Source organism: Bos indicus, chromosome 3, assembly GCF_029378745.1.
Source record: "Bos indicus isolate NIAB-ARS_2022 breed Sahiwal x Tharparkar chromosome 3, NIAB-ARS_B.indTharparkar_mat_pri_1.0, whole genome shotgun sequence".
NCBI classification, from domain to species: Eukaryota; Metazoa; Chordata; class Mammalia; order Artiodactyla; family Bovidae; genus Bos; species Bos indicus.
This window is the reverse complement of record NC_091762.1, coordinates 78177685-78198760: the sequence shown is the minus strand read 5'-3', so window position 1 is coordinate 78198760 and position 21076 is coordinate 78177685. Positions and strand designations below refer to the sequence as shown.

Here is a 21076-nt window from a genome sequence, read left to right as displayed (position 1 = left end):
CAAACACTCCATATAAACAAGTCTGTTTGTGGAAAAAATGAAATATGAACATTACCTTTGGGAATACACACATAGGTCAGAAGACACGTGACGATAAATGGGCTCCTATTTGATTGCTTTTATGACTTTTAAGAAGTGAGCATGAAAATAAAATCTTTATTTTCAGTTATTACCCACCAATAAGAGAAAGTTAGGTTCACAGTTTTAGCTCGTGACACAAAGTGAACTAGGAGGCAAATTTACATCCATCAGATACAACTAATGGACTGACTTTTAAAATCCAGGCTATCTTGAAAGCTTGCAACATACCAGATATTGCTGTGTATTCTCTAGTGACAGAATGCCAGCAATGGCTGACAATGAGTAGAACTTATTTTTTTAATAGGTGTTTTCTATATGTTGCTAGAAATCAGGTTTATTACATGTTCGTATCCAAAAATGAGTTAAGATACTTTAAACACACTACTTATGGGTATGTTTAGGAATGTGTATGTTGCAATCTCAAGAGGGGTCAATAGTCCATATGGACTAAATTAATACTTGCCTCTGGGTAGCAGATATGTTTGTAAATATAAAATTATGTTTAACATTAGCACCAGTGCAGAACATGCTCAGCATCATAAGATCCAAAACACCAGCACAAGCTTATCCACCATTTAAAAAAACCAATTACCTCCTTCCTAAAATGTCAAACTAGTAGGTCACTGTATCAATTAATCCAATCCCAATGCGTAACTCTTGTACTGTATGGTTTCTCCTTTAGAAGTACAGGGGAAAACTAATGAGATAAACAGACATTTTATGACTTAATGTCTTATATAAAGTATTTTTAAAATTGGACATTACCACATAGAAAATTACTAATAGTGACAAAAAGATCTTTAAATCTGTAAATAAAGCCCCTTTCCTGTTAATCAATGTTGCAGAAGACTTAAAAAAAAAATCCTAGAAAGGCTGTTTATTATTCTCTCCATGTATGTTTTAGTAAGTGGTGATGCTCTTGATTAAAGAATCCATTGTTAACCTAATTTTGTAACAGAGGAAGAGGTAAAAAGATAGTTGTTACCTTCTACAGAATCTATCAACTTAAGACAAAAATTAATAGCAATATAGGAAATTTGCAAACAGTAAAATTTTTGGTTTTCATTTCATGGATGGTGCTGCTGTTCCAACCTTATAAAGTAAAGCTGTCCACTTTCCAAATCCCAGAAATTAACAACCTCCAACCTTACCACAGTAACCAGTGCCCTTTGGTTTCTTTAGAACAAGGGAGAGTTAAAGGGTTGATTATGGATGTACAATTTTGATTTTGGGACCTTTCACACATACATATCATACTGAGCGGCCACTTACTTTACAGAGCAGTTTAAATGTTAACACATTAGCCAAATTAACTTGTTCCATCCACCCTATTGGAGGAGGAAAAATCCAACACCCATAAAACTACTTCACTTGACAATATGTGTCTATCAACAATAAGTAGCTTCAACAACTTTTACCAGTAAGGTGTCTAGACTGATTTTTAAAATGGCCAAGTGACATTTTAAAAGTAAATATAATTGAAATTGAATCAATTATAATTTGAACCTAATGAACCATGCAGGAGCAAGGGTTAATAAACCAATGTGCTTTGAATTTGTTCAAGTACTGGTATTTCTGTATATAAAGATTTAGCATATATAACAGCTATCATGAGAAGTGAGAAAGACCTTATCCCCAGAAATGAAAATATTAAAACTAAGTTAAAATACATAAAGTAGTTAGTATTCCACACAGCATAAAATTTGACAAAGTTTACATGTCCCAGTTGACCATGTGTGAAAATGCAAAGCAGGTATTAAAACTGATATTATGTCCAATATTTAAAACCAGTTTGTAATAGGGGGAACATCTAAATCCTTAATTAAAAAACACAAATGAAGGGAAAGCTTTAAACTGGTACACACTGTTCACACCTATATTTCAAGTTTGGAAATGCATATTTGCAAGCAGCAATACAAAAGTATTCATGAAGAATGCATAATCTCTGAAAATTATGAAAACATCCCTGCTACCAATACATTTCTAAATACAAAACTGACTACCATATTGTTACTTCTGTGTAGCAGGAGTAGTTCATTTTCAAAACAGATAAAATTCAGTCTTTAGGTGTGAATGGTATGAATGACAGTCTTTTTTTTTGTTTTTTTTGTTTTTTTAAATTTCTTAGTCGTTTGGGATCCTTAAGCATGCAAGCCTCAAAGAGGAGGGTCCACAAAGGAACCAGGGCGGTCTTATGGCATCCAGTTAAGCCAGAGCTGGGAATGCCTCTGGGTCATCCACATCAGGAGCAGAAGCACTTGACTGAAAAAGAAACAAGCAAAATTAATGATTCTCAAGTCTTATATAATATTTCCAGTGGCTACATTTAGACAGATTCTTAAAAAAAAAAAAAACAAACACACACACACACACAGTTTTATTACAATAAGTAAAATACACCAAAGCTTTTACTTTCAAAAGGTAAAATTATGGATCAGAATAGGACTTGAGGGGAATAAATTGGGAGACTGAGATCGACATATACACACTATATGTAACTAAATAAATAGGTAACTAATAAGGACTGACTGTATTGTAACAACCTATATATAAAAAGAATCTAAAAACAAGTGAATATATGTGTGTATATATAACTGATCCAACTCTGCAGAAACTAATACAACATTGTAAACTCCAGTAAAATTAAAAAAACAAAAAAGGACTACAAATATTTGCAATGAGCCCTGTCCTGAATTTTCTACCAAGATCTGAAAAAACTCCTAGTAACACCATGGGTTATTTGTTTTTCTAACAAATCACACTAGTAGATTCACACAAGGTACGTATGTGGATTCACTGCTGTTCACTATTCTTTTATTTTTCCCACTTGCTATTAAGAATGGCAATGAAAGCAGGCTAAGAAACCAATTATTTAAGCAGCACATTCATAGCTAATAGGAAGGAACTCAATGGCTATTTATAGTCAAAATACAAATTATAAAACAAAAAAGTATTGAAAAGATCCATATACACAATGCTGCTAAGTCACTTCAGTCGTGTCCGACTCTGTGCGACCCCAGAGACGGCAGCCCACCAAGCTCCCCCGTCCCTGGGATTCTCCAGGCAAGAACACTGGAGTGGGTTGCCATGGCCTTCTCCAATGCATGAAAGTGAAAAGGGAAAGGGAAGTCGCTCAGTCATGTTCGACTCTTCCCGACCCCACGGACTGCAGCCTACCAGGCTCCTCCGCCCATGGGATTTTCCAGGCAGGAGGACTGGAGTGGGTTGTCATTGTGTTACAGAGGGAAAAAACAAACAAAATACCACTGAACTGTTATAGGTGACCATAAAATCTAGAATATTAAGTTACTACTGTAATTAAACATTGTCAGACTCAATCAAGCAGATGGGGTGCCATTTATCAGATGCTGAGAATTCAGGACATTATGGTTGGTTCTGAAATAGACTGTAAGACACAATGAATTAACTCAAATTATCACTAATACTTTAATAATATCTCATCAATAAACCATGAACTTTGGGATCAAGCAGATCAGAATTCAAAACTACCAATTACTAGGGCTTCTAGCAAAATGTTTCAGAAAAATTTTGTTTTGTGTCACACACAGTGCAAGGCAATGGAAATCACAAAAAATACGACCAAAATGAAACCCAACTCTAATAGGAGACCAGCTCTCCTGAAAAGAATAGGAATCAACAACCAATCAATGTAACACAATTAGATACTGGACACAAAGGTTTTATTAAGCTGAGCTCTAAAAAGCAGTGAAGATTTGTCAAGACAATTATTGATATTTGGCACTTCAGGTAGACAAAGACCAAAAAATTACCTTGGTTCCTTGCACCTGAATTTCATCTTCTATAAAATGGCAATTTTTTTTAAAAGCACAGTACCATGACAAGCACTAAATTGTTCAATAAAGGGTGATAAACTTAACCACTGGCAGCACAGCCATTTAAGTGCTTTAAACAAAAATATAACCTAAAATGTAATTTCTTAAAGGCGTGCCAACCTTTTTCTTCTACTTATGTCCCCAAAAGGAGTTAGGTCAGTCATCCATCCAAAGAGGTCCCTCAAGTTACTTACAACGGTAGACTATGTCTTAAAATTACCTTGTCAGTCCTGATGCCACGGTTTGGACGTCCACCACGCCCACGGCCACCTCGTCCTCCCCTGCCACCACGTCCTGGGCGGCCAAGGTCTCCAAAATTGATCTCCAGCTGAGATGTTATATCATTTGCTGGCTTCCGGAAATGATGATCCATAACTGAGTCTTCAGCATGAGCCTAAAATTTCAAATGAAGGCCACTGGGTGATTTGATTAATAGGAAAGCAATGTTGTATATTTCTAAATGAGCTTTCTACAACCTGTCCTTTGTGTGAAAAAATGTAACAACAGGTAAAAAGTAAGCTTTGGGATGACTTACAGTCATCTAGCAGGAAGAATTCCTTTCACTTTTCTCCACTTCATATTCCCTTAACTTTAATTATAGGTGACACTAGCAAGTCTTGATTAGAGGTATTATCACAACTACTCAAGTGGCTGGGCCCCACCTCAAACCTACTGAATTATAATCTTTAGCAGTGAAGTATGAATAGTGTTAGCTGCTCAGTCGTGTCTGACTTTCTGCAACCCTATGGACTGTAGCCTACCAAGCTCCTCCGTCCATGGGCTTCTCCAGGCAAAAATACTTGAATGGGTAGCCATTTCCTTCTTCAGGGGATCTTCCCGATCCAGGGATAGAAGCTTGGTCTCCTGCACTTCAGGCAGATTGTTTACCCTCTGAGCCATCAGGGATGAACAAGTACATTTAAAATATGCCCTTCAGATTAGGATTCCAATCTGAACCCTCTGATGAAGACTTTTAGATAGATGGTATATATTTCTGTTAGAGACATTACTGAATCTCTTCATTAAGTTTTAAACAGAACTTTTGCTCTATACGAGCTATGACTTGGGAAAGAAACTGTGTACAGACTTCTCAAAATGCTTTTGTTTATATTTAAACATGTTCTGCCATATAAACTGGAGAACTACAGATTCAAGTGAAACAAGTTAAATAAACAACCTTCAAAAACTGTGCACAAATAAAACCATGCCTTAAATTTACCAAAGGAACCTGCATTAAAATGAAGTCATCATGTTTGTGAAATTCAGATGCCCAAGCCACATGACAAACTCTGCAAAAATGCCAAGCAATCTCACACTGCTTAATGCCTGATTTTCTTTTGTACATTTGGGAGAATGGGTTTTAATCTTCTAGTTGGAAACTTCCTATACTAAAGTATGTTTTAATTTTTCTAAATACATGTATAATCCTTTTTTCTGAAGGGTATTTCATTCTAAATATCTTGTAATATTACAACTGTTAATAATTACCTTTCAAGTACAAATTCTTTATTTGTTAACAGATTTGCATTCCTTTAATCATCTAATACCCAAACTAAATTACATCCCTTTTGTCTCTTTCTTTAAAAAGAAAGGTTTTTAAAAATATTTTCCAGTTTTTTAAGTTTAAAAAAATATTAATTTTAACATTTAAAAAATATTAAACAACAATATCAATTTATTAGTTAAAACCATTTATAAATTTCTAGAGCAAGAAGCAAAAAAGCTTAAGGTGATATATTACTGAAAACAATCCTGAAGGTATTACTATAGTAATTAAGAGGAAGCCTGGATATTCAGGTTACATCCCCAATCTTCAAGTAAACTACCAGGATCAATTTACAGGGTTTGTTTTTTTTTTTTCTATAGCACTGTGCAATAATTAAGGAAATAGAGCTTGGTCTCAGCTGTCAATAATTCAGTTCTCCATTTCTCAAAAAAGTGCTTTCCTTTCCCTAACTACTTCATTTTTATTGTGAAGATGAAGATAAGTACAATAAAAGAAAAAAAGAGTACTCAAAGCACTGTATACAACAAACTTAAAGACCTGTTATAAAGTTACAATGAGGTTGCATCCTGATAAACCCCAGATTATCTTTAAGTCCAAAATACATTTAATATACCTAACCTACCAAACACATCATAGCTTGGCCTAGCCTACCTTCAATGTGCTTAGGACATCTACATTACCCAACGGCAGAGCAAAATCATCTAAAACAAATCCACAAAGCCTTTATTATAATGTGTTAAATATCTCATGTAATTTATAAAATGTAGTATTGAAAGTGAAAATCAAGTTCTATATCAGAGACAATCTGTATTCAAGTGTTAAGGCCATATATGCCAATAAGGCCAGATTCCAAGTACAACATCACAAAAGTAGCCTAACTATGAGGGTCCAAGCATTTGTAAGTGGTTGATAAAGAAAATATCCTATTTTGAAGGTTATTCATAACCAATTTCACATTTTATAATTTTCAGAAAATTCTATGTATAACCTTGTGTAATAATTATTTCTGAAAAGCTCAATATAAAATACTTAAAGCTGGGATACTTAACCAGATGTCTATAAAATGCATGAAGAGGTTGCAGGGTATTAATGGTAATAAATAATCTAAAATTATACCAAAGTATTTCATGTCTGTGTCCTGTTCTGAAGAAAAATTCTGTTGGGACCCCAAAAACTTATGAATAATTGTCTCAAAGGTGCCAAAGTACTTTTTTTTACATTATCCTAAGCAGTTTAATGGAGAAGGCAATGGCACTCCACTCCAGTACTCTTGCCTGGAAAATCCCATGGACGGAGGAGCCTGGTAGGCTGCAGTCCATGGGGTCGCTAAGAGTCGGACACGACTCAGCGACTTCACTTTCATGCATTGGAGGAGGAAATGGCAGCCCACTCCAGTGTTCTTGCCTGGAGAATCCCAGGGACGGCGGGGCCTGGTGGGCTGCCGTCTATGGGGTCGCACGGAGTCCGACATGACTGAAGCGACTTAGCAGCAGCAGCAGCAAGCAGTTTAATAATTAGTTCAAATGAATAAACTCTCTAAAGTGAACTTCTATGGTTCTTTAAATCCAAGATTCTTTTTGAATTTTACAGACACACAAAACAACTTTACAACAAGAACTACAAAAAAACCCAAAGCACTCTAATGAAGCAAAATATTTTTTCTTTACCAACAGGAAATGACACAAGACTGTCTCATTTATCCTACTTTCATGATGCCCATGTTTAAAAAATCAACTCTAAACTTTTTAGTGCAGAATATTTCCAAGCTTGTTTCACAATTATTTTTTTGCTTAGAAAATTAAAATGTAAAAAGATTTTACTGTATTTTTTAAAATTACAGGTTGCCTTCATAACATTTCAGTTTAACTGTGACTAAAAGCTCATACTTACATAAACCCTAAAAAGATATAGCAGTGGGATAGTCCCCTAAGAATGTGTGCCCCAAGACTTAAATAAAAGCTACCAAATCAAAAGTCACTCGTCTTTCTCAAGTATTTTCATTAGTTTCCTTATTTCCTAAGGAAAGGAAACTCATAAATTCTCTGGTCTTCACAAGCTATTACTCTTCAGTAAAGATTAATGAAAGATTCCTGGATATTATTTATACAGGGCATAGGCAGACAGTTTAAAGTTATACCACATAAAAAATGCCAACCTTTCAACCTAATACAAGTCTTAATGACTCCCAGTTAAGTAAGATTTTAAAAAAGATTACAACTTTAAAAGAATAATTTCTTAAGACTATATCATAATGCAGTTTATTTTCCTTTGGGGGCAACATATGTCTCAAATAATCCCATGTAAAACTTTACTTTATAAACAGATTACCCATGTGAAATTTTAAAACAAAAATTGTATATGTAATTCAAGACAAATCTGAACATTTTCAAACACCACAAAACTTCACTTTACCTCTTCACTTTTTGACTTATGAAGAACAAATCCCTTCTTCCACTGCCCATCAGCACCTTCATTTGGTTTTCGGATATTAAATTCTACTTTTGCCCGGTCCTTATTTTGAATAGCCTTCCACTCATCCAAAGTCATTTCTTTTGGACCCTCTTCCTTTACTTCTTCAACTTCATTCTCCCTGTGTGAAGATGTTTCAGTATTACACCTGGTAGTGAGCTCATAAAATCACAGAACTTGTAAGTGAGGAAGTACCAACCTTAGCTGGTTGATAATCATCTAGATTATCCAAGGACAGGAAAATCAGTTTTCTTTGTAACCCAATGGCTAACATGTGACTTGGTAGAGACCAGGAATTCACTGTTTGTTCAATCAGTGAAAATGTGGATAGCGAAAGAACATACAATTCATCTTTATAAACTCTTAAATGACCATCTATCAGTAACACAATCTTGAACTGGCTTTATTAAACCTAGAACACATTTTTTAAAACCACACTACTGTTTTAAAAACTTACAGTATGTGATTGAAATCTGATTTAGCTTCTGCTAAAACACATTTTTAATTTCCATAATACATAATTCATAACACACATGAAGGTAATCATCTAGGCTGCCCATGACAACCAAGTTTTATATAAGAATATAAGAGAACTGTTCCCTCATCCATTTTTATAATATTTAAAGCAAATCTCTAATTTCTACAAATCCAATCTTTATATATACTCCAACTGTCAAACCAGTGTGTACATGAATAGCAAACTAAAGTTTCATTAGTAATGGAACTTTCTATAGAATACCGGTTTTCAATACTTAATACCAAATTGTGTTATTTCTAATATAATTCCCAGACTATAACTATTACATAGTATCCTGTTTCCTTTTTACACAAACAAAGCATGCACCTAGGAATTCACTATTTAATCTCAATTTTCAATTGTCACCAAACAAGTTTGCTATTTTGGGAGCACCGCTTCTTTCCAAAGATAGTAGGTGATTCAGTTAGCCTCAGAGCTCAAATAACTTCCATACATGCTATTCTTTACTGTTTGACAAATCTCATCTTAAACTCCCCAGACCGAGTTTATACTGAATTGATGCAATTTTAAGTATCAAGTCCAACCCTGTCAGTTTGCACATCAGAAAACTAAAGATAGAAAAAAGGTCCCAGTTACTCATTAGTTGTAACCTAGCCAAGAACAGAACTCAGCATACATTTATCACATCATGAAACCATGACATCTACCTTCAAGGGTTCTAAGAATCAAATGAAACAAAACAGAAACTCAAGAACTATACTTAAAGGAACCAATCAAATTCAGCCAAAACTGTGTTTCTTAAATTTACACTCTTGCATATGTAAGCTAATGTCATCATCATGGTCTTTAGGCTCAGTACCTAGAACCCCAATTTCAGTCCTGGGAACTGAGCTAAAATTTGCTTCCAATACCCTATCAATACCAATATATCTCTTACATAACTGTAAGTATCAGTAGTTATAATCTTGGCAGATTACTCTTAAGGTGATTTAAATATGTTTAAATATTTAAACAAATTAAATATTTATTCATTTAAATAAATGAAGGCTCTTCATTAAGGGCACAATATTTGTGTTGAGCTTTGTAAAGTAATTAAGTGTTGTATAAGGTTCATTTAACTTACCTATTCCATTGTTTACCACAAAATATTCATAGTTTCATACAAAATAAAGTTCAACACATCACTCAACACCATGTATTTTTACTTAACAGTAATAATAATAACTAAAATAACTAATAGTGTAACTAAAAATAATATTTATATTTTTAGTAATAACTAAAAACAATAGTAATTTTCTCTAATAATAAATCAATTATTATTCCTTATTTAAGGAAATCCACTAAATATGACTTTCTAATCATTAATAGTGCTTCACTCTAAGAAAAATTCTGGAGAAAAAGAGTTTAGAAAAGTATCCCCTCCCTAAATGACTTGATTATGCCTTTATTAAGAATTACTGACCTAAATAATCTGCAATTCAAGACTTTAAACTACATGCTGAAAGAAATGACTGACATATAACTTCTGCTTGTATTGATGGAAGACAGAGGAAGGCATAAAACTATTTCTACCAGCATAACTTGAGTCTTTAAAACTCTCCAATCCTTGAACAATTTCAAAACTGTCTTGTACCTAAAAACTCAGAAAATAAGAAAAGCTAGTTAAATGATAACGTATTCTGGGCCTTGCTCTCCTCACAGATTTTAAAAAAAGCCAATAATGCTGTATTCCACATTCTATGTCAACAGGAAAAACGTTCAAAGAGATGGAGGAACTAATTTTAATGGTCACATTTTCTCATTTTAAACTGTCTCAGTATAAAATGTGTACAGCTATAGAGTCCAAAGTACTTTGAACTATGAGTTGCAAATAATTCTCAGGTTAAAACAGATAATTTTTGTGCTCAGGGCTAACAGGATTTACTAAAATACGTATCTTCCTTATCTTTTTAAAATGTCAATGGTAAATTCAAACAGCCCAACATATACATGTGTAAAGTACTACTCTACTATTTGAAGGAATGGAGTACAATAAAGTCTTTCCTATTAAAAAGCAAATATTTAACAACATTAAGTCTATAGATTGTTTTTTTGGTAAACCCCACACATTGCAATGCTCAAGCATTACCACCACACACAAAATCACTTACTTATTTTCAGTGTCCGCAACTGGATGTTCTTCACCTTCAGGTGTTTCCTCAGTCACATTTGATTGTTCCAAGTCACTGCAATTATAAGATATTTGTTTCTGAATGTATTTGGGGGACTCTCTAAGGAAAGAAAGAAAAAAAAGGCATCTAGGTCCATTTACATGTAGTTAAAAGAGTATACAGAAGTATTTTAAAATTCTCACATTCCCGGTTTTTTCCTACTGAATTTACTCCCCTGTAGAACACCATGAGAAAATAATTTAAAAATATATACTGATCCAAGTTATAGCTCAAGCACACTACTCAAAAAGTAGAAAGGCAGCAGTTCTGAAATAAAGCCCCACCAGCTTTTCAAGTTTTTATAATCACTAAAAGGTCAATAGCTAGAATAAGAATTATAAAATAAGAAACATACAATAGCAGAACATTCAAATAACTTCAATATAAGATTTCAAAAAAAGTGATATACCTATATGAAAAGTATCACATACGTTTGAAACAGAGGAAAATTGGTCATTTGACACATTATAACCCTAACATATCCAAAAAATCACCCATCATCTTGTAAGGAAGTAGCTGAGATGACAGCATCCATTTTTGTCCCAAGGACAAGTAAATATTTAACAGAATTAAGGGCAAATCTCAAAAGTAAACTATACAATTTTATTAAAATTATTTATTAAAAAAATGGAATACCAACGTTAATTCATCTTTGACAGTTCCCCAGTTGTGAGATCCACTCCCTCCACGTTTGTCCTCATGCTTCAGGCCACTGTAATGTGAAAAAGAACTAACAAAACTGAGTTAACATAATACTCTTTAGTTCTAGAAATTGAAATTTTGTTTTATTAAAGAAGTAGATTCAAATATTAAAGTATAATAAAAACCAATATAAGACTTACGATCTATCACTTCCACTATGCCTATCAAATTCACGTTTGCCACGAGAATCAAAGCCATCTCCCCGGCCCATTCCACGTCCACGACCTCCTCGACCTCTTCCAAGACCACCACGGCCTCGGATAGGCCGGTCAATAATCGGTCTACAACAAATGAAAAATATTACATACTTGTAAGGTTTCTGAAAAAAAGAATGAGAGAAAGTCAAAGACTCAAAAATACAGGAACATATTTACTGGCTCACATGGCAACTGTTAAATATGTTTAGAAAATTCAAAATAGTCTCTTTCTAAACAGTTAAAGGGAATCAGAACTAGGGAATTCCCCAAAGAAAGAAAATTATTTTGACATTCGCTTTTACTACTAATGTGTATACTCTTCCACTGTTACTCATTTCACATTATAATCTAATAAAACTGCTATTCACTCATATACTTAAAAATTAAAATAAACACATCTAACCTGCATAACTGAAGTGTTTCACTACAAGAAATCTAAGTCTGAATACCAAAAACTGTTACCAAAATGTCATTAATAACACACATACTCACATGGTCTGCTGAAAAAACTAATAAAATTAACCAGCCACACTGCTTCCTGGCAATTATGCTTAATTCATATGCGTTAAGATGGATGTCTATAAACTGACAATATATGAAGAGATTAAGAAACAATCTTGCCTATCAACGGAAAATTCTCCTCCTTCACCCTTTTCTTCAAGTGGCTTTTCGAATCTTCTTTCACGAGGTGGTCGCCTTTCTGGTCTCCTATCAATTATCTTCCCTTCACCCTGAAGTTGTTGATCAGGTCTTCTTCCAACACGTCTTATTCCTAAAACAATTAAAAAAAAAAAAAAAAACCCATATAAGCAAATCATTTTTGCAACACAAAATATTTAGGCCTAGACTGTTAGGAAAAAAAAAAAATACTACTCTTTAAGTCCACCACTAGCACTTTCTGTTGAAAAAGGCTAACACTGGGCACCTCTGAAGTTTAACGAAGTACTTCAGAAAAATTTCTATTTAAATAAACTTGTTTCAAAATTCCATTTAGTTTGCCAAACCATTTCCCCACAAAGCATTCTCTGTAATTGACCTGGAGGTCATTTAGTTATTTCTGACTTTTCAAGATGCCCGCTTCTTAATTTGAAATTCTAAATTCAAAGAAATCTTAAGCAAATGATATAGTAAAAACGATTAATAAGAGTAGCCATTTACAAATAATAGTCAAACAAACCAACACAATCACCAGATAAGGACCCTTAAAAAAAAACACACACACCAACAGTGAAGGCATTATTTTATTTTACATCATCTGAAGAGAAAAAAAAAGAGTAAAAAGACTGATGATTTTATGAAATTACAAAACTGAAGGGAAAGCAAATGCCATTTAAGATTATATCCAATGAATAAGGTCCTACTGTATAATATGGGAAACTATATTCAATATCCTCTGACAAACCATAAGGGACTATATTAAAAAAGCTTATATACACATACATATATAACTGAATCACTTCAGTGTACAGCAGAAAGTAACACATTTTGTAAATGAACTATACTTCAATAAAAAAAATTTTAAAAAGATTACATCTCCATAGTTGGAAATAGCTACTTAACCCTCTTCCTATTGCAGTTTATACATATATTTCTATATATGTAAACATATACATACATACCACACCTAATTTTAAAACACACTGTTATGCAACCAGAAGTTATTATTATGGAGAAATTTTAGTTTGCCCTTACAATTATGTTTTCAAAAAATCTTTAAAAACCACATACACAAATTAAGCAAGATGTAAGAAACAGAAACTTGTGACACTAAATGATGGCTGAAGCATTTACTGATTTCCCTCTCCCTTACCTTTTTTCTGTTTGTGTCAAAGGCCAAAAGGCCCCATGGTGGCCTTAAGGATAATAAGTAGACTGATGGTTAAACTTATGACTGTAAAATTTTAGGTATGCTTTAATTCCCAAACCACAATTTCTGACAGTCACCTGAGGAACTGATTTCACAACAAGATATTAAGTTGGTTCACTCTGGTTCTTTCTAAGAAAGTGTACCGCCACCAAGATGCACCCAACTGTTCAGCTGCTTGCAGTCAAATGGTAAATGTCAAACTCTTAAATGAAATTTTAAGGTCCGTTCCACATAAACTCTCAGGACAGGCCACAAATGTTAGATCTTACACCAAGGCATTTAAAAAATTTTCTTCAGAGGTAGTGTATGGGGTGGAGCTACGGAACCAGTTCTTATAATATCCAAGCCTCACACACCCAAATGAACAATGGCTTACTTCCCCACTCCAATATTCAGTTATCAGGCTTACAGAATCTAAAACACAAATAAATCCATGCAGCAATTGACATTTAAAAATGTGTCTCTAGATTTTTCTCTATATTCCAGGCTTTCAACATTAAAAAACAAATGAGAATAGACCTTAGTGATGTTAGTCAATTCTCAAGTTCCTCAAGTGGGCAAAAGACAAACTACAAAATTAATAGAATACAAACAGTAAATACCTACCTAAAGCATATCTAGGATTGTGCCAGGACCTCTATTCAAAGGCACAGAATACATGATCAGGTTAACAATCCTTCCTACTACAAGAGTCCAGGACTTTGTTTACAGGTCTATAGTTTCCCAATGACCAGAAATGACTGCTACATAGTAGGCTCTCAAAATGAAATTTTTTCATTCAACATTTTTATAACCTGTTTTATGCAATTTAAGGATAAGTGTGCTCTGAAATGCTGACGTAAGGAAAATGTTGATAGCTAATAATGGAAATTTTCCCAAGGAAAGACTACTGAACGGTAAACGCAATCCTGCTCATAAATTTACAAAATAACTTTATAATTTAAAATACTAGGTTCCAGGTAAAAGTTTATTTCATAAATGGACTTTACGATCAAACTGAGAGGTTTAAAGCACACCTCATGTTTTGAACATGCAAAAAGAGTGAACACACTTCAGATTCCATTTTTGCATGTACCTCCTTTGAATTAGTGTGATAAAGGAGGTAAACATGAGCACAGTTTAAATGACTACACAAGTCAGTGTTTCTTAACATAGAAATTAAACGATTTACTACATTGTACTACAGCCTATAGAGCCTGCTATAAAGACTAGCTGAGTAGCCTCAAAGATGCATGCTTTCTAATACTCCAAAGTGTGCTTCCCTTTCCAACCTGTAATTTTAATATAATTGTTTTATTTACCACCTAGGTTCTTCATCCCAAGCCTCAAAACGTTCTCTCTATATTTCTTAAAAATTCTAAACCAAAACCTAACACAATTGTTTTCATTTTTAAATTAGTTGAACGCTATCAAATTCAACTAAAGCTAAGAACTCCTTTCTGAAGCACGTGGCAAAATTTCAACTTTCAACACACAGAGGTAATCTCTATGATTCAGAGCTTAGGTCCTACACCTACTTACTTCGGATCTTTAAGATTTTTCCTTACTCCTCACTGCTATGCTTTTTCACCCACCACCAAAGAGAAACCAGCAATGAGGGGAGAGTGCAAACACCAAGTTCAAGGCAATCCCGCGAAGTTTACAATGACCTGGAAGCAGCTACCACCCGCCAATGAAATCCCGGCCATGCTTCACGCACATGGGGAGAAAAAGCCATAGACTCAAAAGGACTCTGCGGTGGCTACCGCTGTGACAGCCACGAGGCTCAGGCCAGGGGCACACCACACGAAACACTATGTGCGGGGGGGTGGGGGGGGCGCGGGGGTTCGACGGGGTAGATAAAAAAGATCTTGACTCGAGAACTAGTTTCAGGATTTCCTGCCAACACGTTTTCATTCAGAATTCCCGCTTCTGGTCAATCCCGAGTGGCTAAATTCCTCTCCCAACAGCTTGACTCACTCCAGCAAGTTATTAAGTTTGTAATAGTTGAGGGGGCGAGGGGTGGACAGTAAAGCACGTGTGCACCTAAAAGGGCAGCTTATTCCACAATATCCGAGCGGTTCGAACATGCCTGCGGGGAGGTGTGTGCGTAGGCAAAAAACTCGACTCTCTTTCTCGGGCGTACCCCGCGCCATCCTGGGACAAGATGGCAAGAGAGGAGCCTAAAGAAGACAACCTCACCTCAGAGCAGCAGACTGAGGGGGGAGCTCTGAGCAGGAAGAAGCCGCGGAGCTCCCGCTATCCGCTTCACTACAAGTGCTCCGAGGAGTGGCTCCCTTCACCGAGCCTCGGTCCATGCGCTCGCCCGCCAAGGAATCCGGCGGGAAGGCAACAGCCTCCCAGGATCCCGACCACGCTTCTCGGCTCAGACCTGAGGCGGGAAGGGGTGGTTCCAGTATCCTTGCAGGTGGTGGTTTGAACTTGGGCTTAACACGCTCCCAACACCTTCGCAGGACCTGGCTTTTGTCGCGTTGAGGGAAACGCGGGGATATCGGTGGCCAAGTCTCCCGCGAACCCTCGGAGCCCCAGAAGCGAGTGTTAGCCCCAAGTCTCCTCGCTCCTTCCCTCCATCCCGGGTGTCTCCCACCTTCTACCACTGCTTTACCTTCTTTCTTCAGCGCCACAGGCGGCTGCGTCTCCTCCTTCTTGTCAACCACGCCGACGCTGGGGGGCAGCGGATTCTTGCGGTCTTTCTGGGACTCTTTACGCAGCTGTTTGCCCGCCGCATTGGAGTTGGTCTGAGCTGCGGCCTGAGCTGCGCTCTTAGCCCCAGGGCCCCCAACGCCGCCCCCGCCGGCTTCTTTTTTCTTGTTCTCTGCTGCCTTCAACACCTCGAAGGGGTCCGATTCGTCGTCAAATAACTGGTCGAATCGGTTGGTGACCACGCAGCCGAAGCCTTCCTGTAAGTGCCCAGGCATGATGGTGGCTCGGCGGCGCGTTCCTCCACGGATTGCAGCGGGCCGCGCCGAGCCAAGAGCGCCTGCTTCAGCTCTTCCCACAAGATGGCCGGGCTGAGAGAGGGGGGCTGTCTTCTCTTCCGGCGCTAGGCACACATCCGGGAGCGGCCAGCGCCGCACGGTACCACGGGGTCTGTAGGCCAGAGTTGCTTTTCCTGGGGTGACTCCCGGCACCAGGACTACAACTCCCAGAATACAAGGCTTAACAACTCTTCGCGCGCGCCTCAGAGGCGGGACCTCACCGAGGGAGAGGGGCGTGCAAGCTGAGGGAGAAGCGCGGTGGTGGGCGGAGTCCTGCCACCTGCTATCGCCACCCTTAAACTCTTGGCATCTCCTGCTGCGCTGAAAACAGGAAAACGTGACGGCGTGTTTTGCTTGCGAAAGTTCTCAGTCTTCGGTTTTACTCCCCGCCTCCGGTCCAGGACTAACTTTCCCCACCTCTCCGGGAGGGTCAAGGTGACTATCAGTCTTACAAGTGGAGACTCACAAACTTCCAGGGCTGGCAGATTGCTGAGGTGCCGCACTGGCCTCGCGAAAGCGGAACCCGCTTTCTTCCAAATCCCTAGTTGCTGGAGTTGCCCTCCTGCAGCCCTAATAATGAATCGAAGTGTTTCTGTTTAATGTGAGGCGGAATACGCTTCCTCTCGCGGGGACTTGAACTCGAGCAGCAGAATTGATCCAAAAGACAGGTTGAACTAGCAGAGTGAGTGTTGCGCGCTTTTCTTGGATGAGAAGTGCCGTTTTGCGACCGGTGCTTTAATTGTTAACTCCTGGCAGTGTAGCACTAGCCAGACACTGGGAAAGCCTCCAAAAGGCATTGTTTGTAGAAACACTTTCTAGAGTCTAGACTGACATTAGTGCCCGGCAAGTCAAGGATTGGGTGTTAGTAAAGGGTACTCAACAAATAACATTAAAATGTTATCTGAAGAGCATCTTAATGTGTGATGTGCTAAGAGGTGCAGTGAGGGGAGAGAAATATGTCAGAGAATTGTCTTTAATTCGCACTGGGATTAGCTGAGAAGTCCATTAAAAGGGTGTCATGCATATTCAAGCATATTTGGTAACACGGTGAGGGTAAATGTATTATCATAATTTTTAAACCTTTTTCTATTAACCAGACTATAGAAAATGCATCTTTATGTTCCAGGTACTATGAATAACCTTAATGAGGACAACAACTTGTTAGGTAAATAATTTTCCCTTTTCACAGGTGAAACTATTTCCTATTTGAAATAACTTAATCAAGTTCACATCTGTAAAAGTGTAAGTGCCAGGAGTTAACTCCAATCTTCTAATTCCACTGTGAGACACTTGACATCAATTCTTTAATTCAGACCCAGCCTTCTGATAGAAATGAATCAATATAAATTAATTTCCAACATTTCAATTCAGCTCAGTTCAGCTCAGTTCAGTTGCTCAGTCCTGTCGGACTCTTTTCGACCCCATGAAATCGCATCATGCCAGGCCTCCCTGTCCATCACCAACTCCTGGAGTTCACTCAGACTCACGTCCATCGAGTTAGTGATGTCATCCAGCCATCTCGTCCAAGACTTAAATGTTGTTGAAGAAAAGAAGCGAAAAGCAAAGGAGAAAAGGAAAGATATAAGCATCTGAATGCAGAGTTCCAAAGAATAGCAAGGAGAGATAAGAAAGCCTTCTTCAGCGATCAATGCAAAGAAACAGAGGAAAACAACAGAATGGGAAAGACTAGAGATCTCTTCAAGAAAATTAGAGATACCAAGGGAACATTTCATGCAAAGATGGGCTTGATAAAGGACAGAAATGGTATGGACCTAACAAAAGCAGAAGATATTAAGAAGAGGTGGCAAGAATACACAGAAGATCTGTACAAAAAAGATCTTCATGACCCAGATAATCACGATGGTGTGATCACTGACCTAGAGCCAGACATCCTGGAATGTGAAGTCAAGTTGGCCTTAGAAAGCATCACTATGAACAAATCTAGTGGAGGTAATGAAATTCCAGTTGAACTATCTCAAATCCTGAAAGATGATGCTGTGAAAGTGCTGCACTCAATATGTCAGCAAATTTGGGAAACTCAGCAGTGGCCACAGGACTGGAAAAGGTCAGTTTTCAGTCCAGTCTCAAAGAAAGGCAATGCCAAAGAATGCTCAAACTACCGCACAATTGCACTCATCTCACACGCAGTAAACTGATTCTCAAAATTCTCCAAGCCAGGCTTTAGCAATATGTGAACCGTGAACTTCCTGATGTTCAAGCTGGTTTTAGAAAACGCAGAGGAACCACAGATCAAACTGCCAACATCTGCTGGATCATGGAAAAAGCAAGAGAGTTCCAGAAAAACATCTATTTCTGCTTTATTGACTATGCCAAAGCCTTTGACTGTGTGGATCACAATAAACTGTGGAAAATTCTGAAAGAGATGGGAATACCAGACCACCTGACCTGCCTCTTGAGAAACCTATATGCAGGTCAGGAAGCAACAGTTAGAACTGGACACGGAACAACAGACTGGTTCCAAATAGGAAAAGCAGTACGTCAAGGCTGTATATTGTCACCCTGCTTATTTAACTTATATTCAGAGTACATCATGAGAAACGCTGGACTGGAAGAAGCACAAGCTGGAATCAAGATTGCCAGGAGAAATATCAATAACCTCAGATATGCAGATGACACCACTCTTATGGCAAAAAGTGAAAAGCTAAAGAGCCTCGATGAAAGTGAAAGTGGAGAGTGAAAAAGTTGGCTTAAAGCTCAACATTCAGAAAACTAAGATCATGGCATCTGGTCCCATCACTTCATGGGAAGTAGGTGGCTAAACAGTGGAAGCAGTGTCAGACTTTATTTTTTGGGGCTCCAAAATCACTGCAGATGGTGATTGAGACAGCAAAAGAGACACTAATGTATAGATCAGTCTTATGGACTCTGTGGGAGAGGGAGAGGGTGGGGAGATTTGGGAGAATGGCATTGAAACATGTATAATATCATGTATGAAACGAGTCGCCAGTCCAGGTTCGATGCACGATACTGGATGCTTGGGGCTGGTGCACTGGGACGACCCAGAGGGAGAGTATGGGGAGGGAGGATGGAGGAGGGTTCAGGATGGGAAACACAGGTATACCTGTGGCGGATTCATTTTGATATTTGGCAAAACTAATACAATATTGTAAAGTTAAAAAATAAAAAAGACACTTACTCCTTGAAAGGAAAGTTATGACCAACCTAGATAGCATATTCAAAAGCAGAGACATTACTTTGCCAACAAAGGTCCGTCTAGTCAAGGTTTTTCCAATGGTCGTGTATGGATGTGAGAGTTGGACTGTGAAAAAGTCTGAGCGCCGAAGAATTGATGCTTTTGAACTGTGGTGTTGGAGAAGACTCTTGAGAGTCCATTGGACTGCAAGGAGAGCCAACCAGTCCATTCTAAAGTAGATCAGCCCTGGGTGTTCTTTGGAAGGACTAATGTTAAAGCTCAGACTCCAGTACTTTGGCCACCTCATGCTAAGAGTTGACTCATTGGAAAAGATGCTGATGCTGGGAGGGATTGGGGACAGGAGGAGAAGGGGACGACAGAGGATGAGATGGCTGGATGGCATCACTGACTCAATGGACATGAATTTGAGTAAACTCCAGGAGTTGGTGATGGACAGGGAGGCCTGGCATGCTGCGATTCATGGGGTCGAACTGAGTGACTGAACTGAACTGAAATATTGTTGTATGTCAGACAGGGTATGTAACATGGCTGAATGTAACCTTATCGATTTCTGAGCATAATTGAAATCAAATCCTTAACAGAGAGGGCTTCCCTCATAGCTCAGTTGGTAAAGAAGCCTCCTGCAATGCAGGAGACCGTGGTTCGATTCCTGGGTCAGGAAGATCTGTTGGAGAAGGGATAGGCTACCCACTCCAGTATGCTCGCTGGAGAATTCCATTTACTATATAGTCCATATATAGTATGGACTATACTATATATAGGGGTCGCAAAGAGTCGGACACGACTGAGAGACTCACTTCACTTCCTTAACAGGAAAAATAAAAGTCATATTACAGGCATGTGGCAGCAAGCCTAGTGGTTTTCTAAATACAGCCCATATTCCTCAAAATCAGGTATTTCTCTGTGGCCTCAGCCCCTGCCACACACACTCCCCCATCTCACACACAGACCCTGCCTCCTTCCATAAGCTCTGGCTCTTATGATTTTTACCAAGACAAAGCACAAGGAGTTTTTGATCATACTCTTCATGCCCCTTTGAAAATAGCTCGGAAGATCACCATGCTTTAACAAACTCTTTCTCTTTCACAGGGTCTATTAATATCTGCATCTTTGAGACATTTGCTACAGCCCCTCCTCTTACCACTTTCTGGCCTCTGCCACAGCAATATCAAGGGCTAAAACTTGATGTTTTATTATGTACTTGGTGCACTTTATGTAATCTCATTTAATCCTTACATCAACTCTATGGGAAAGGTATTATTGCTTTTTTAAGATGAGAAAAACGAAGCACAAAGAGACAAAGTAACTTACCCACTCACTACAGTCTAGAAGGGCTTCCCTAGTGGCTCAGTGGTAACGAGTCCACTTGCCAGTGCAGGAGATGCAGGTTCGATCCTTGGGTCAGGAAGATCCCCTGGAGAAGGGAATGGCAACCCCCTCCAGTATTCTTGCCTGAGAAATCCCATGGATAGAGGAGACTTGCTTGCTACCATGGGTTCACAGAAGAGTCAGGACAGGACTTAGCAACTAAACACCACCACCACTACCACCACAGTCT

The 21076-nt window shown here is 37.9% G+C and overlaps 1 protein-coding gene across 4 annotated transcripts; it reads right to left on the bottom strand.

The window, feature by feature from the left end:
• Nucleotides 1-136: 136 nt before the first annotated feature.
• SERBP1 (SERPINE1 mRNA binding protein 1) lies at nt 137-16396 on the bottom strand. Of its 4 annotated transcripts, none has more exons than XM_019957294.2 (8): nt 15971-16396; nt 12120-12270; nt 11442-11582; nt 11240-11329; nt 10540-10659; nt 7855-8032; nt 4156-4329; nt 137-2343 (listed from the first exon to the last, which is right to left on the bottom strand). In XM_019957294.2, the coding sequence occupies exons 1-8, from the start codon at nt 16281-16283 to the stop codon at nt 2287-2289; spliced, it is 1224 nt and encodes a 407-aa protein (XP_019812853.1). In that variant the 5' UTR covers nt 16284-16396; the 3' UTR covers nt 137-2286. The 4 variants fall into 4 exon arrangements, with proteins under 4 accessions (XP_019812853.1, XP_019812854.1, XP_019812855.1 ...); XM_019957295.2 differs by having other exon boundaries at nt 11240-11311; XM_019957296.2 differs by having other exon boundaries at nt 10540-10614; nt 15971-16395.
• Nucleotides 16397-21076: the final 4680 nt, after the last annotated feature.

Bases quoted from the DNA above. Each gene is read 5' to 3' on its own strand.
- SERBP1 (XM_019957294.2), bottom strand. From the start codon at position 16,283: ATGCCTGGGCACTTACAGGAAGGCTTCGGCTGCGTGGTCACCAACCGA. The intron at 11,583-12,119 runs GCAAGATTGTTT...CATTTGTTGTAG, and splicing joins GGAGAATTTTCCGTTGATAG to ACCGATTATTGACCGGCCTA. The intron at 2,344-4,155 runs GTAATTTTAAGA...TTTCTTTTTCAG, and splicing joins GTGGCATCAGGACTGACAAG to TCAAGTGCTTCTGCTCCTGA.